The sequence below is a fragment of the Drosophila nasuta genome, chromosome 3 (assembly GCF_023558535.2).
Source record: "Drosophila nasuta strain 15112-1781.00 chromosome 3, ASM2355853v1, whole genome shotgun sequence".
In the NCBI taxonomy this organism is placed as follows: Eukaryota; Metazoa; Arthropoda; class Insecta; order Diptera; family Drosophilidae; genus Drosophila; species Drosophila nasuta.
Window position 1 is genome coordinate 48,074,943 of NC_083457.1, and position 16,319 is coordinate 48,091,261.

The 16,319-nt window shown below is 39.9% G+C and overlaps 3 protein-coding genes across 6 annotated transcripts; 2 read left to right on the plus strand and 1 right to left on the minus strand.

Annotated features, from left to right (window-relative positions):
• Positions 1-65: 65 nt before the first annotated feature.
• Positions 66-2,061, plus strand: LOC132790657 (probable glutamate--tRNA ligase, mitochondrial). The gene is made up of 4 exons (XM_060799282.1): positions 66-538; positions 600-1,010; positions 1,070-1,456; positions 1,515-2,061. Exons 1-4 carry the CDS (start codon positions 201-203, stop codon positions 1,933-1,935), a joined length of 1,557 nt encoding a protein of 518 aa, XP_060655265.1. The 5' UTR covers positions 66-200; the 3' UTR covers positions 1,936-2,061.
• Positions 1,907-6,288, minus strand: LOC132790658 (serine incorporator 1). 3 transcript variants are annotated; one of them, XM_060799285.1, is made up of 7 exons: positions 6,126-6,288; positions 4,832-5,387; positions 4,257-4,366; positions 4,007-4,190; positions 3,746-3,946; positions 3,304-3,408; positions 1,907-2,393 (listed from the first exon to the last, which is right to left on the minus strand). In XM_060799285.1, exons 1-7 carry the CDS (start codon positions 6,159-6,161, stop codon positions 2,215-2,217), a joined length of 1,371 nt encoding a protein of 456 aa, XP_060655268.1. In that variant the 5' UTR covers positions 6,162-6,288; the 3' UTR covers positions 1,907-2,214. The 3 variants fall into 3 exon arrangements, with proteins under 3 accessions (XP_060655268.1, XP_060655267.1, XP_060655266.1); XM_060799284.1 differs by having other exon boundaries at positions 3,304-3,420; XM_060799283.1 differs by having other exon boundaries at positions 3,304-3,429.
• A 553-nt stretch (positions 6,289-6,841) lies between these two features.
• Positions 6,842-14,231, plus strand: LOC132790659 (failed axon connections). 2 transcript variants are annotated; one of them, XM_060799286.1, is made up of 5 exons: positions 6,842-7,625; positions 11,856-12,194; positions 13,167-13,510; positions 13,575-13,677; positions 13,739-14,231. In XM_060799286.1, the coding sequence occupies exons 1-5, from the start codon at positions 7,173-7,175 to the stop codon at positions 13,790-13,792; spliced, it is 1,293 nt and encodes a 430-aa protein (XP_060655269.1). In that variant the 5' UTR covers positions 6,842-7,172; the 3' UTR covers positions 13,793-14,231. The 2 variants fall into 2 exon arrangements, with proteins under 2 accessions (XP_060655269.1, XP_060655270.1); XM_060799287.1 differs by having other exon boundaries at positions 13,176-13,510.
• Positions 14,232-16,319: the final 2,088 nt, after the last annotated feature.

A 16,319-nucleotide genomic window follows, 5' to 3' on the forward strand; every position in this document is an offset into this window, starting at 1 on the left:
AATAAAAATAGTTTTAAATTCTTATAAAACCTCATAAGGTTGCTTAAAAATCTAGTTAATTTCATTTCACAAGAGGACTTGTTGTACTCGCTTATTAGGTACTCACTTCAGCGTTGCCATCCGGTCAAATTAAGATAGCATCAACTAACTAAACGTAAACAAACTTTTGGTATTGCTCATTTCCGTTGTTTTAACTGAAAATGCTAAATGTGCAACGCACCACACTGTTGAGGCAGTGCTTATGTGCCATCCAACGTCGCCACCATAGTGAAGTGCGTGTTCGCTTCGCTCCCAGCCCCACTGGGCAGCTGCATCTTGGCGGCTTGCGCACAGCGCTGTACAATTATTTATTTGCCCGGCATGCGGGCGGCAAATTCCTGCTACGCATCGAGGATACGGATCAAACACGCCTGGTGCCCGGTGCAAGCGAAAGACTGATCGAAGACTTGCGCTGGGCAGGCATTGAAATAGATGAGGGACCGGACTGCGGTGGAGAACATGGACCTTATATACAAAGTCAACGCACGCATCTTTACAGGTGAGTAGGAGTTGAGTTTTAGATAGGGAAGTCCAGTTTAAATATTTCTCCTCTGTTCTAGCGATGCAGTGACACGCCTGTTGGCCAATGGCAGCGCCTATCGCTGTTTCTGCACCGAACGCCGTCTGGAATTGTTACGCAAGGAGGCGCTGCGCACTCGTCAAGTGCCGCGCTACGACAACAAGTGTCGCCATCTCACAGAGGAGCAACTGCAGCCACTGCTGGCCAAGCAGACGCCACACTGCATACGCTTCAAACTAACATCACACGAGACGCCTCTGCAGGATCTCATCTATGGCAGCGTGCAGCACAATGTGAGTGAAACAGAAGGAGATCCTGTGATAATGAAAAGCGATCAGTTTCCCACATACCATTTGGCCAACGTGGTGGACGATCACCACATGGGCATAACACATGTGCTACGCGGCGTCGAGTGGCAAATCTCCACCACAAAGCATCTGCTGCTCTACAAGTGAGGAAGTGGTTTAATTAATGTCATTCCCTTAACTGATTTTATATCTATTTCTTTAGCGCATTTGGCTGGCAGCCACCGCAGTTTGGTCATCTGCCTTTACTGGTTAATGCTGATGGCACAAAGTTGAGCAAGCGTCAAGGTGACATTGGCATTGCGCAGTTTCGGGAACGCGGCTACTTTCCCACAGCGCTGATGAACTACATCAGCTCCGCAGGCGGCGGCTTTGAGCATCGTGCTCATGCCAAACTGCAGCTGCTTTCCTTGCCTGAGCTGGCTAAGGAGTTTCGCTTGGAGCTCGTGAACTCGCATCCCAGTCGCCTTAATGCACAGCTGCTCAACGATTACAATCAGCTAGAGATCAAGCAAAGTTTAACTACGCAACAATCACGTGAGCAGCTGGTTAAGCATGTCCAGCAGCTGGTCAAGCAGACATATTCTACGCAGTAAGTTTATCATCAAGTGCACCTTCAGCTTTAACTCATTATTAACTTCTTCCCTCAGCTCCCATTTGGATCTCGCTGAGTCACATATTGTGGACGTGCTCAATTGGGCGGCGCAACGTTTGACTTTGATTCAGGACTTGACCAGCAGCAAGCTGAGCTTCCTCTGGGTCAAACCCAATCAGTTTGAGCTCAAGGATTTAACTGCAGAACAGCTGCAGCAGCTGATGCTGCAATTGCAAGACTTGAAGCAGTTTGAAAAGGATCAGCTGAACGACACTTTAAAGAACTTTGCCAAATCCAAGACAATCAAATTTCCAACGCTGATGAAAACGCTGCGTGGCGCTTTGAGTGGCCTTCAAGAAGGTCCTGGCGTGGCGGAAATGATGGAAATCCTTGGCAAAGCTGTGGTACTCGAGCGGCTCGAGGAGTGCATGAAAAAGGCGACGCAAGTGGAGTCGACACGAGTGCAACAACTCTGACTACGTTTTATTTAATTGGAGGAAAGACATTTGACGACAATTTTTTGATCGTAGTTATTACAATACGTATTGTTAATAAATTTATAATGTATAATATTTTTGTTGAGAATATTTCTTGTTTGTAAACCATGGCAAAATCCAAAGCCTTCGCTTTTAAGCACCGCTCCATTTCATTTTGGCATTCACTGTCCGCATTTTAAACACGCTCCCTCCATCGATTAATTATAAGTATAATATATATATGTTGATATTTTGGTAAGTTTATAATACGCTCGCTGCTTAGCTAAAGTCGCGATTGGAGAGCACAATGGGTGCAACCAAACTCCAGCCGTAGATGAAGATGCCCAACCAGCTGGACACGATCTTTACCCACATCGATGCCTCGTTGGTGTTGAACAGCGCAATGTCCGAGTTGGGTTTGTACCAATTGGTCAGCGTCATCATCACGTAAAGGGAAGCTGTAGAAGTAGTACTCATTTAGTAAAAGACAACATTCAATGCGGTTTAGAGGTTAGATTCTAGTTTGTCACTGAACTGAACTGTTAAAATAATGAAAATCTTATTAGTTCTATTCTCTAAAATTATTTTCTAAAAGTTCAAATACAACAGCTTCCTTCTATAATAAGTAAGGAACTATTGCAAGTCCAATATCGGATAAATATGCTAGCTAAAAATTATATTTCCAAAAATTTTAACATATATCAAATGATAAATATTAAATGATAGTATAACGCCCCAGCAGCCAGTACTCTCTTTTCTATTAAAGGTTCTTTTAGATACTAGGTTTCATTTAATAAATAAATAATATATAGAAGAATAATTCTCTGTAGGAATTTGTGCGTCACTATTTGCAATGAAAAATACATAAACTGAAACCATTTTAAAAATAAGTAAAGATTATTATTATAGCTCTCAATAAATATAGTATTTAAAGCTTAGATTGACTTAGGAACTTTTCCAGTCTTACAAAAAATATATAACTTCGCTAATTTTTTTTTCGCATACGAATTAAATACTTTTTTTAAATACCTTATAACATTATTAGCTCTAATTAAAGTGCTAATCAAGAGCTATAAGATTCATCTTTACTTAAAATAAAAAAGTATTTTTGTTAAGGTTTTTTCACTTTAACTAATGACATATGAATCAGAGAATTAACCATACTTAAGAACTTAAAATAGTTTCTCTTTCCATTTTTCAATACCCAACAATATAGTTGATTAAAGTGCAGCAAGGTTTAAAACCAAATCTTTACAGCTTTAAAAAATCTTAGCAACAAAACAAACCCTTTTCTTAGCCATGAACCAAACTCATTTAAACCTGAATTAATAATGAATCTAAACGACTTCAACTCTTCAATTTACTTACCACAAACAAGCACAGTGTGGAATGCAGTCCAGTTGTAGGAGACGCCTTCGGTTTCATTGTCCGTTTCCTTCTTGCCTCCGCCCTCGACGTTGCCCGTCTCTGTGTCTGATAGAGCTTCTGTTAAAACTGGGATTAGTGGCAGGACAGAAGGGCAGATGTTGTCGGGCAAATTGTACACAGTTTCGTTAAAATAACCATAACCAAAAGGTTGAACAGCAATTTAACGTTAGTTTGGTTAGTGGAAAAAAGTGTTAAGTAAAAGCAAAAAAATATAGCGAGAAAAAAATATAGAGAAATTAAATGGTGTTAGTCATTGTTAGCTCATTGTATTTTGTATAGCGTAAATGAAAAGCTTGGTGTGTGGAATTTTGTGAGAATGAAACTGTGGCCAGGTGCATGACAAGTGATGCTGCTGCTGCTCAAAAATTGAATTGAAACCTACCACGCTTTTCGCTGCTGTCATGATTGATCTTCGAGACTTCCACGGCGGAGCTAAAGCAATTGTAGAGTATGCAAAGCAGCCAAACAACGAGGCCAATGATGTTGGTCGTATCAAAAGTAACCTTCGATTTGTGTGTAGGCGGCGCCAAAGTTGTGGTCACATTTTCAATCACCCCAAACATGCCAGGATTGCAAGCCCTCTCTATAAATATGATACAAGTTAACAAAGTACTTAATTTAAATATCAAAATTCAATGCGAACCCGGATTGTTGGCCACAGCGGACCAGGTCAAGTAGACAGTGTAAAGAGTAACCAGCGAACTTTGGAGTAATCCCGAGTGAGGAAGACGCTCCTGCACTGCTGGCAGCACCGAGAGCACGCTGATGATCAGACAGAAGATCAAATTGATGGAGATGAAGAACTTGTTGATGCCACAGCCACTCGACTGCAAAGAGATAAAGCATTAAATCAATTAAAGGAATTAAAGCAATTAGCAAACTCGTTTAATTACTGTGGTAAAGTAGATGTAGAGCAGTGTGATGCCTGTGAGGGAAGCGATGTAACCCAGCAAAGTGACGCCAGCCAAGGCATAATAGTAGCCACGATTGTTCTCAGCATTCTCTGCAAGAAATACAAAGCAAAAGTTTTACAAATTAGTGCCAATAAATGTCTTATACAACAAATGGTGCATTTATGTGCAATGTTCATTTAAAATAAAAATAATTTAGGGAATATTTTAGTTTTAAAAGCTTGGAGATTAACATTTAACAGTCTCAAAGGTCGTACAATTTGTCTGCTTAGCTGATAAATGGTTTAACTTCATGGCTAATGTGCGTTTAACTGCAACAACAACTGCAAGTATCTCTATATAACTATATGCAATATGCAATTAAAATCAAAAAAGTTTTGGCACTATTTTGGATTTAAAAGCTTGCAGATTAGCATTTAACAGTCACAATTGTGGTTCAATGTGTTTGCTAAACTATTAAATGTTTTAAATTAAAGACTAATGTACATTTAACTGCCACTTTTCATCACACTTAATAGCAATAGCATTTAATGTAGTCACAATTATTGAATTCTTACCAATCCAGTTTTCGGCAACGCTGTGCGCAAAGTCCACAATGATGACCAGCTGCACCAAGATAAAGGCCAATCCACCGATGAGACCCACCCACATCATGGCCGGTCCAAAGGAACCATCCGGAATGAAGATCGCGGCAATCGAGGCACCAAAGCAGATCAAGAATTTCAATGGCCAAAACTCGTTTTGTATATGAGATCGAGGATCACGTGAACTCTTCACCCCCAACATTATTAAAGCCATCAAGGTGAAGAAACAGGCAAGTCCAAAGCATAAACGATACACAGCCATGTAACCCAAGGCGAACTCGCAGTCCACTTGGAGTGAGCCTCCCGAGAGGCCGCCAAGTGCCTTCGCCGAATACGTTGATGTGGAATTTACGCAAAATGGAAGCTTCTTTAAAGTGTCCTGCAGTCCAGGCGACAGTGCAATGGCGCCTAGCACAGTGCCTATCAACAGCATGAAGGCGTACATGAAGCGCGAAGAGGAAGAGTTCTTGCAGGTGGGGCAAGCGGAGCAGCACATGCTTGCCGCCGTTCCCGTGCAGCACAAGGCACACTGCAAAAACAAAAATATTAATTACTAAACATAAAAGCAGGGGTATATTAAATTAGACGAAATCTAAGATATTAATTAGTATACACAGTACTTTGTTTATATAAAGGTAAAAACTTGATAGCTATTTAATATGGTATTTTCCCTTAACAGTTCTGTCCTTTGTTTGCTAAATCTAGCCTTTTTTTAAGTTTTGAAGCCAGAAATTTCACGAATTTCCAATTTATCTTAGATGTTTATACGCTTTTGTGCTATTACACTCTAATAATTAAAGTAAAGACAACAGAAAAAAACTTGTGAAATAAAATTTAAAAAAAAAGCACATTTAACCACAAACAAAGAATTAAGATTGCTTTAAATACAATACCTATTTAGGGATTATAAATATCAAATGATAAGATGAACTTTTTATCTTTAAAATTACTTAAGATAATATGTTACTTTTGGGAGGATTATAAATATCAAATGATAAGATGAACTTTTTATCTTTAAAATTACTTAAGATAATATGTTACTTTTGTCTTTATCATTAAGCTTTAAAGTTTAAACAAATGTGAGAATAGCCCTTTTTAAGAATTTTCAACATATACATTTTTAGCCGTTTCTTCTAAAATTCTGGCAGCACTGTTTGGCTAACGAAATTTAACAGGCACTGTGAAAATCGATTTAGATGCTGCTGCAGTTGTTTGCCATATGCGCAATATGTTTTTCACATATCGAATTTGATTGCAATCAACGCACCTGTGCCGCCGAACAAAGGCCCAATGCAGCGCCCATTGTTTGTTGTTCTCCTTATGTAGCGTTAATTGGATATTTATTTAAATTAAACACTCAATATTTTGGTTTGTTATTCTTTTGTTTTTTCTTCCGAAAGCTGTTTCACTTGTCGTAGTGTGACCAAAAGCAATAATTCCGAAATAGACATTTTGACGTCATGAGATATACCAATAACAGAAACTCGCAAAAATATTTTCAAACAGGCGCGTAGTTCTAAGAAGCTCTTGGTGCTTTGTTAAAAATCTAGAAAGCACGTTTATAACATCATTCCAGTATCCTGTATCTACATAATTGTTTATCTAGAAATACAATAATACGACCTTAAATCGAGGGGGTATCCGTATTTTCTTCATACAAATGGAATTGAAACCAAAATAACCTGTTAGTATTTGCATACAATAAAATAGTCATTAATACGTTAACCGCCTAAGAGTGCTTTGCTTATTATTTAACATATTATATTGAAAACCGGCTATGCTATTGTTTGTATTTTCTGCTGTGCTAGTTTTGTTGCTTTAGCATTATGTTGGTGTTTTCTAACACTTTGTCGAGGAGTCAGCTTAACATAGGCGGAGTACTGGCTGTTAGGCTAACAGGCGGGCAAGCCGCTTGCTGGCTTAACAGCAACCCTTGCTGTTAATGTTGCCATGGCTGGAAAATAATGAAATGGAAATGTACCGTTCAGTTTTGTTTTGTGAGCGGTTGCGTCTGGTTGTTGTGTGCGGTACCTTTTCCACATTTTGCGCAAAATACAAATTGTTGGGTGCACTTTTTTGAAAACTGTGTTTGTGTGCGTGTGCTTGTAGTGGTGGAGACTCTTGTGACTCTTCTCGTCTCTCGCACTCTCGCCCTCTCTCTGTCTATCATCATCTCACTCTGTGTGGTGTGTGCAACGACGTCTCAGTGTGTGTATGTGTGTGCATTTTGAACAAGGAAAAGTGTTGAAGAAGTAAGAAAGAAAGCGCAACTTTGAAAGAAAAGTGAAAAACCAAGCAAAAAAAATAAAGAAAAATGGCAACTGAAGTAGCTCAAATACCCGCTGAGGAAACGCCAGCAGTTGCAGCGCCAGCAAGCACAGAAAATGCTGCTGCCGCTGCCGCTGAACAGGCGGAAAAACCTGCTGCCGACTCTGTCGCTGTTGCCGCCGTCGCTGGCGAGAACGCTGCTAACGCCCAAGACAACAACAAAGAGGATGCTAAGGCGTCGCCTGCTGCCGCTGCTGCTGAAGATGGAGCAGCCGCTGATGCAAAGAAAGATGGAGATGCCGCCGCTGCAGTTGCAGCTCCCGCTGCGGCTGCTGGAAAATCAGAAGCGCCAGCACAAAAGTTCAATGTGCACAAGACCAATTTTGAAAAGGACATCATCTATCTGTATCAGTTTTCGCGCACCCCCCTGCTGCCCTCGCTCTCACCATATTGCCTCAAAGTGGAGACTTGGCTGCGTCTGGTGGGACTCAAGTATGAGGTACGTTCTCTCCACAAAGCATCTCTCTTCCATACGTTGCTGTAGACTTGTAATATAATTTCTACCTAAAAACATATTTAAATTTTTACATTTCACAATTCATTTTTTTCCTGTGGCGGGTTTTTCATCACTCTTTTTCTCCACACACAAGCGTATGTATTTTTGCGGTAGAGATTTTTTTCTACACACACACGCGCACACATTAAAACCGCCATGATTGTGTGCTAAGCCTGTGTGTGACCTGCCCGCGCACCGCGCCCTATAGCTCACGACACATATGCTGAAAAGGGATACATTCAGCAGTTGCCTTTTCTTTCTATCCCGCACACGCACACATTCATGCAAGTATATATAGTCGGCAGGCAGGCAGGCAGCCTTCCAATGCGTGGCTGTGTGTGTGTGTACTCTCGCATTTGAACCTGTAGCGAGCCAGGCGCTTTGTTGTTGCTGTTGCTGTCGCTGCTGCTGCTGGATTTTATTCCTGTCTGCTCATGTGTATGTGTGTACGTGTGTGTGTGTGCGTCTACATAAAACAGCGTATACATAAAATTTGTGTGTGCGCCGACGCCGCTGCGCTGGTCTCTGCTGACTCCGGCTTCTACTTCGGGCTCTGCCTGCCTAGCTGCCGTTTTCGTTGTCATCGTCGTCGCTGCTTGCTCTCTCATAAGTTGTGCTTTATACACAACACACACACACTAATGTGCTTACTCCCCTCATACTGCCCCTCCCCAATAACAACTCTCTTGAAGTTGTGCTTCAAATTTTGCACTTGGCACTCTCTCGCACTGTTTGTCTCTCGTTCTCACACAGCAGTGTGCTTGGGGCTCCCATTTTAATGCTTTTGCTCTTTGTCTTTGTTGCTGCTGCAGCTGCAGCTCTGCTTCATTTACTTTTTTGCAGTTTTGCAGTTGTGTCTGCTGCCTTTGCCTTGCACAAATTCCAAGCCGCATTTGTGCCCGTTTTGTAATTGCTTTTAATAAAAATTGTTGCAGTTTTGCGCTTCCCCCTCCCCTCTCACTTTACTCCCACTCTTAATTCAGCGAGAATGTTCTGTGCTCTGTCTGGAAGTTCTTCTTGGCGGCGCAGTCGACGCCGCGCCTTATCTTTAAGCAGCTCTGCTAGACAAATGACTGTCCACTGTCCACGAACAGTGGTGCAATGACAGCGAAGCGACACTCCAAAAAAGAAGACAGTTGAAAGCGCGCGATGCGCTTTGCATATATTTCATATTTCTTTTTTCATTCATGAACTTACAAACAAAGCAGGGAGTGGAAGGGCATTGGGAAGGGGAAGCAGAACTGGGTGCGGTCACGACACCCGCACGACGCAATTGGTGTTGCTTAATCTTATTAATTACATTGGTTAATGGAAATGCTGCCACTGTGCAAAGGGAATAAAGCATGGAAGCAGCGGGAGCGAGATGGGAATAATGATAGGAATGTTAATTGATGCCGCAAGTAGTTTCAAACACACACAAAGAGTCTCTCTCTTTCTGTCTAATAAATGCGCCAGCAGCTTTTGCCATATGTTGCAGCTGCGCTGCCGCAGCCGTTGCGTCGGCTCATTGAATTGATTTATCGCCGTCGTCGTCGTGGTCGTGGTCGTAGCTGTTGCAATTGCATTTCACTCGACCAATGCAAAGAAAGCCGAAGCTAAAGCCAAAAGCAATTATGATTGACAGTCCATCAAGACGAAACAGACTTGAAGTATTTACGCCCCTCCCTATCCCCCCCTTCCAGAGTCATTGCATACTTTCCATTTTGTTCCGTTTTGTGATAACAGCTTAGCTTGTAGAGTGAGTGTAGAGTGTAGAGTTCAACAAACTGACTAAGTAAAGACAACAACAACAACACCAGTAAGTAACGAGAGAATGAAACAGACCTTTGACATTTTCATTAATCACAATGCCAAACGAGGAGGGCGCGTCTCATGTAATCGAGTTGCCCCTTCCCCTATCCCCCCCTACGATGACTGGGCCGATGAGTGTTGCTGTTATTGTAAACGCATTGCTGCATTTTGTATACATTATCAAGCAGGCGCTGTTGTTGCCCAAAATAAACAAACGCGCTCCTTTTTCTGTGATAAAGCAAACGCAACGCATATTTTTTTCACACCACAAGCGTAGCGAGCGTGTCGAAACCATTAACAATAAATAGCGCCAGCCACAATAACAGCAACAACTATGGCTAGGCGAGGCTGCCGCCCGCATAGTTGGCATACCAAAGTGACTGCTGCTGTATGAATGTGTGTGCAATTAATTCACTTTTCAATATGCATTACAAATAAAATAAAGCTGTATTGTGGTGTGCATAAATTTCCATTTCAATTGATCTGTGTAAAATGCGGCGCAAAAACAGCAGCACTAGCAGCAGTAAGAACAGAATGAAACAATTCCTGCTTTTCATTATTCAAATTTTGAAATGTTGGCGCGTCATTTTTGTTGCCATATTGCCAGCACAAAAGTTGACAATGTCGGCACGGTCTGGCAACCCTGTGTGTATGCAACTGTACGTGTGAACACGCTTCAGTTGTGTGCGTGTCGTCGTCCATATGCTGCTGCTTGCATGCCGTTTGTGTGTATTTGTAGGGGAAGTGGAGTTTTGCATTTCGCTGTTGTTGTTACTAACAAAACGTCAAATGCAGTCAAACGTTGAAAGCGGGTTTGCTTTTGTTTTGAGCGCGCTCTCGCTCTCTGTTCGTTCATATTTTATTGTTGTTGTTTTTACTTTAATTAATAACCGCATATTTGCATTAAAACAAAGGCTGGGTATATGAAATATGCAATGTGCCTTTGTTGTTGCTCACTCGCTCGCTCGCAGTTTGCTGCTGTTAAAGAAACTCCTCTCTTTGCTTTTGGGACAGGGTGTGGATTTCCACTCACACACACACATAACACACTCACGCAAAACACACACTCTCACACACGCAGACGCTGCATAATTGCATGGCGTGTTGACTGCTGCGCTGCTGCTGCCGGCGTCGTAGTTGTTGTTGCCGTTGCTGTTGCTGCTTGTTCCTGTTCTTGTTCTTGATTGTCGTGTCTTTAAACATGCATTCAATTGTTGTTGGCAATGCAAAAACTCTACACTGCACCAAAATTGAGCTTCGTCGTCGTCGCCGCCGCTTAATTGGCATAATGATTTAATAAAAAATAAACATTTGCATTGTATGGCGACAATGCGTCGCCGGCTTCGTTGGCCCCCCTCCATCTTCATACCCCACTCTCTTTTTCCTTCTCTCGCACTCTCTTGGCGACAGTTATGTGCGTTGGAGTAGCAGCCTTTTTGTGGATCATTGGAATTAAATGTGGCGACGACGACGACGACTCCACCCTTTTTAGCCTGGGCAGCAACGATGCTGCTGCTGGAAAGCATAATCTTTCTCTCTCTCCCGATGCTCTCACTTTATGCTGTAGCTCTCTTTTGGTGCTAGTGTGTGTGCGTGTGCGTGTTTGCAACCACACCCTTGCCTTGTAGTTTCCCTCCGCGCCAAAGCATAAAATATGCGAAGCCAAGCCAAGCAAAGCATTCATTCGCTTTTTTTGTTTGTTGTTGTGGACAAAATTTCTAATTAGAAATTATAATATGTATGCATAACGAAGAAAAATAATACCGGACATAACTGTCACTTTATTTGTATGTACAGCACACTGGAAGTGGAAGTGGCTGGAATATGCCAAATTCAAAAAGCGGCAATTGGAACGCGTGTCTGTATGTGTGTTCGTTCGCCTGTGTAATTTTACAGTATGCGTGCGAACACTGTGGGGGTAGTTGGGTGTTGGTTGTTTTTTCGGTACAGCTTTTTGTATAGTGTAGTGGTTGGTTTTGGCAGCAGCAGCAGCATCTCTGGCATACATACATAAGTAGGTATGTGTGTATGTATATATGTAGGCCTATGTATGTCATGAGCGACATCTAGCGGCCGGAACGTAACGATGCCGATTCGCGTGGGAGCAGATTGAACTACATTACAAAGCACATTAGTCATGCATACACACAAATACATCTATATATACATATATATGTATATATAATCTGCTCTCGCATAAGGGCCACGATGAGTTGGAATGCCATGATACGGAAGTGTTATTTGTGGGGCGGGGATATCATCAACACAGTCGCTCACCCAACCAACCCCACCCATAAAATTACTCATTCATACTTATGAAATACTTACTCATCGCTTGTTTTTCACATTTTAAAATATGTTTTGCATTTTTTCTTATTACAGAATGTCGATCATAAGATGCGTTTCCGTTCCAAGAAGGGTCAACTGCCTTTCATTGAGCTGAATGGCGAGGAGATTGCCGATTCGGCCATCATCATCAAGGAGCTATCGGCCAAGTATGATAAGAATCTGGATGCCGGTCTAACAGCCGAGCAGCGCAATGTGTCGTATGCCACAATTGCCATGTTGGAGAACCATTTGATCTGGATCATCTTCTACTGGCGTGCCAAGTATCCCGATAATGTGCTAAAGGGATACAAAGTGAATTTGCAGCATGCGCTCGGCTTGCGTTTGCCTAACTCCATTTTGAATTTCTTCTTTAAAATAACGTTCGGTCGCAAGGTAATTCGCTAATCGATAACTAGGCAATTTCGATAGATGTTTAATCGTTCGCAATGCGATAAAAGTACTTGTAGTTCAAATTGTACTCGAAAGTATACATTTTCAAATAGTTTCGTTGAACTGGCATCGGCGGCACTTCTGTTGTCTGTCTCGCTCTCTTTCTCATTCTCTGTGTATTTTGTTTATGGAAATCGGAGTCGACTTTTCCGGCTGTGTTTTCTAATGGTTTATGTTCTTGGCTGGCATTTCTGGCTTAGTGTAAATAAACATGACAATTGGAAACAGCAGCAGCAGAAATATTGGAATCGTTGGCATATTATGTTGCACCTAAACTCCGACTCCTGATTTAGTGAGAAGAACAGAGAACAGACCTCAGAGCGGTGTACCCCGACACAGTTATATAAACATAGTTGGTTCCCGTAATATAATGTGAGCATAAACAATAAATGCGACGGTGCAAGGTTTGAGTTTTGAGCCTGCATTTATTTATTTATTGTTTATGGTCAGACGTAGAGTTTCTATTTCTATTTTTCGCTCGCTCTCTCACCCACTCACTCACTCTTGCATATTTAATATATAACCCACAATTGAAATAATATACCAAAAATACCCCAATACAATAGAAAAAAAAGTACAAATAAGAACGAAAGCAAACATGAAAAACAACAATCCATCATTATCACTAACTCTGCATGGTGTTTTTTCTCTTTTTTTTCATTTTTATATATTTTTATGTTAATTTCGATGGTTTCTCTCCTCCCCACTACCAACCTAACTGTACGTGTTAATTGTATGTTCCCCCCACCCCCCAACAACTCTAACCAACCAACCAACACAACTTCCTCAACTATTTCCTATCCCACGTTGTGCATCCATTTTGTTGTAACCCCTAACCAAAAAAACCAAAACCAAAAAAAAACTATCAATTGTTGCAACATGCTTTGTGGTACCCAATATATTCAACACAACAAGTGGTTCCAGGGTACGAAAAAGCTCAAGGCGCACGGTATCGGTGTGCATAGCGCCGAGGAGATCGAGGAGTTCGGCAAGAACGATCTGAAGGTGCTCAGCGAGATGTTGGACTGCAAGCCATTCTTCTTTGGCGATGAGCCGACCACCTTGGATGTGGTCGCCTTTGCGGTTCTGTCGCAACTGCATTATCTGTCCAAGGATATTGCGTATCCATTGCGCGATTATATGACCGAGAAGTGTCCCAACTTGATTGGTCATGTGTCCCGCATGAAGGACAAGTGCTTCCCCGACTGGGATGAGATCTGCACAAAGCTGGATCTGAATGCGCACATTCCCAAGCCAGAGTAAGTCAACTTTACGCTCTATTCAAAGTATAGAATTCTGTATTAATAAATGTATTTTCCACAGGCCTGAGACCAAGGAAGGCAAGGAGGGTGGCGAACAGGAGAAATCAAATGAGCAGGAGGGCACTGAGGGTGACAAGATCGAGAAGGAGTTGGAGAAGGACAAGGTAAACTATAGATAACATATATTTTAAATCGAATATATTTTAATTTTCTCTTCCTTTACAGTCGAACGAGAAGGAGTCGACCGAAGAGAACAAGGAGAAGGAGGAGACAAAGTAAAGCGCCGTTAGTTATATATGAAATATATATATATATATCTGAATGAAGGAGAAAGGAGATGAAGCAGAACAACAACACCCCACATATATACATAGTACGATACTAATACTATATCTATAGTATATATATAAACATATATATATATATATAGTAAGGCGCTCATATATATTAACATTCGAATGTCAAAAGAATCATTTAAAACATAGGACAACTGTAAAGCAAAACAGGCAGAAAATATTAAGAAAAAAAAAAGAACGATCCACTCAAAAGAAAAAAAAACCAAAAAAACGTATATACAATAACGTAACGTAAAAACTTTGGACATCTTTTTTTATATATATACAAAGTAAAAACCAAGAAGACGAGGAAGAGAAAAAAACAAAAGAAAATCTAAAAAAAAAAAGAAAACGGTAAAAACATTTAGTATAAAATTATAAAAGTTTATACGTATAAGCGAAAAGGATGAGAAAAAGAAATATAAAAAATTAGTTAAAGAACTCGAATATGAAAAGTAAATCAAAGTGAGAATGAAACCAGAAGATTGTAAGAGGAGCAAAAGGGTGAGAAAAAAGGTGTAGAACAGCATACAATACGCATTAACCATTAGTTTTCATTAAAGCGATCTATATAATACACACACACACACACACTCTCACTCACCACTCACTCGACACATACACTCTCACACAGCCATGTAAACTCACACATACATTCACACACACACACACACAGTCACTCATACAGACATATTGCATTATGCAGCAACAATTGCAACTCGATGGTATTGTTTACTCTTCCAAAATTTATTAAGCTTAAAGTAAATAAAAAAAAAATTATGGATGTATTTGCGGCGGAGGAATATATAAATATATATATATGATATGATATATATAATATATATGATATGTAGGTGATGCTTAGGATGATGTGACCAGTTGAGAACAAGAAAGTAGAGAAGAAGATGAAGGAGAAGGGGCCGCTGCTGATAATTAAGTTTATTTTTTATATATATATGATTGCAAATAGTAATTTTTTATTCATGTGTGCAAATAATTAAATAAAAATATTGAAAATTTATTACTTATAATTATATATACATACATTATATACGCCCCTATCATAAAGATGTGTATAAAACAAACAAAACAAACAAAAAAAAAACAACAAAACATGAAATATTGTTTATTATTGTTTTCGTTTTCTTATGATTTCCCATTCTGGGCATATCCATCGGTCTCTTTTGCCGATCCTGTCCAGCATGTTGCTTTATCTGTTTTTCCAAAAACACACAAAAATTCGAACCAAAAAATGAAAATACAAAAAAACAAATACTCGGCAAAACGTAAATTAAATTAAATTGTAACTAAATTTAAAAGAGGCGCATTCGATTTTATGTTTCGTCTTTTCTTCTATGATTTGTATACAAATAAATGTTTAATTTTAATTATGCAAATATGATATAAACAAATAAACATAATTGCTATTGTAATTAAACGCTGCGAACAAAACAAAAACAAACATCAAACTTAGTAGACGAATCTGAGAAGAACGTATAGACAAAGAAGATGAAGATGAAAGACGAAGTTGAAGAATCATAAAACAAAACTGACACAAATCTCATGCAAATATTTTTGGAGATTTCGAAATCTCTTCGAAAACTCAAACGCCTTCTTTTTCCATGGGTTTTTTTTTTCAAATCGGTTTTTTCGCTGTCCCATCAACTGCACTTTCAAATTCTAATCCCATTCTACACCCGCCAATGCCGCGAGCAAAGTAAACAAAATCAAAGTCTAACAAAATGTGGCATAAAACAAACAAAATGAAAGAGAGAAGAGAAGAATCGATGAAGTAAAAATAAAAAACAAATTTTTAATAGGGTAAAAAAGAAACACGGAAAACTAAAAGAAACCAACCGAAACAAAGAACAACAAATCGCCAAATACGGCGTGCAATGAGGCGAAGAGAAAGCAAAAAAGAAGAGTAAAGAGAGCCGTAGGTAGGAAGAGAAGAGAGGTGAAGAAGAACACAAGCTAAATGCTGAATGAAAGGGAAAACAAAAGTGTAAGAGACGGCCGACCGATAGATGATGAATCTCGGCTAGAAGAATCTCCATAACGATACGATTTGTAGACTATGCAAGTATTTTTATGTATTAAAGGTTATGTTGTAAGTTTTTATCACAATATTTGTATTGTAGCTGCTCAGTGTTTTATATGATTATATAAAATGGATAAAACCGAAAAACAAAAACAAGAAAAAAAAACCAACCAACCAACCGGACAGACAAAACATTATTGTATTACATACATCTTATATATAATAAATATGCTTCTTAATAAAAAAAAAAAAAAAAAAAAAAAAGACAAATACAACTTATTTATGACGGAGGATTTACAGAAGACACGATAACCTAAGCTGGGGTGGCTTACACGGAGAGACCCAAACAATATAAAAAAAAGCAGAAAGGAAAAATTAATTATGATACTTGAGTTATCTTTGACGTATAGTTCTGATAACTTGCTCGAGT

What these genes read in the sequence shown, in the direction of transcription:
- LOC132790657 (XM_060799282.1), top strand. Translation starts at nt 201, where the DNA reads ATGCTAAATGTGCAACGCACCACACTGTTGAGGCAGTGCTTATGTGCC. An exon ending in CAACGCACGCATCTTTACAG is followed by an intron (nt 539 to 599) that starts GTGAGTAGGAGT and finishes CCTCTGTTCTAG; the next exon opens with CGATGCAGTGACACGCCTGT. An exon ending in AAGCAGACATATTCTACGCA is followed by an intron (nt 1,457 to 1,514) that starts GTAAGTTTATCA and finishes TTCTTCCCTCAG; the next exon opens with CTCCCATTTGGATCTCGCTG.
- LOC132790659 (XM_060799286.1), top strand. Translation starts at nt 7,173, where the DNA reads ATGGCAACTGAAGTAGCTCAAATACCCGCTGAGGAAACGCCAGCAGTT. An exon ending in GCGCACATTCCCAAGCCAGA is followed by an intron (nt 13,511 to 13,574) that starts GTAAGTCAACTT and finishes TATTTTCCACAG; the next exon opens with GCCTGAGACCAAGGAAGGCA. An exon ending in AGGAGTTGGAGAAGGACAAG is followed by an intron (nt 13,678 to 13,738) that starts GTAAACTATAGA and finishes CTTCCTTTACAG; the next exon opens with TCGAACGAGAAGGAGTCGAC.
- LOC132790658 (XM_060799283.1), bottom strand. Translation starts at nt 6,161, where the DNA reads ATGGGCGCTGCATTGGGCCTTTGTTCGGCGGCACAG. An exon ending in GCCTTTGTTCGGCGGCACAG is followed by an intron (nt 5,388 to 6,125) that starts GTGCGTTGATTG and finishes TTGTTTTTGCAG; the next exon opens with TGTGCCTTGTGCTGCACGGG. An exon ending in TCTACATCTACTTTACCACA is followed by an intron (nt 4,191 to 4,256) that starts GTAATTAAACGA and finishes ATCTCTTTGCAG; the next exon opens with TCGAGTGGCTGTGGCATCAA.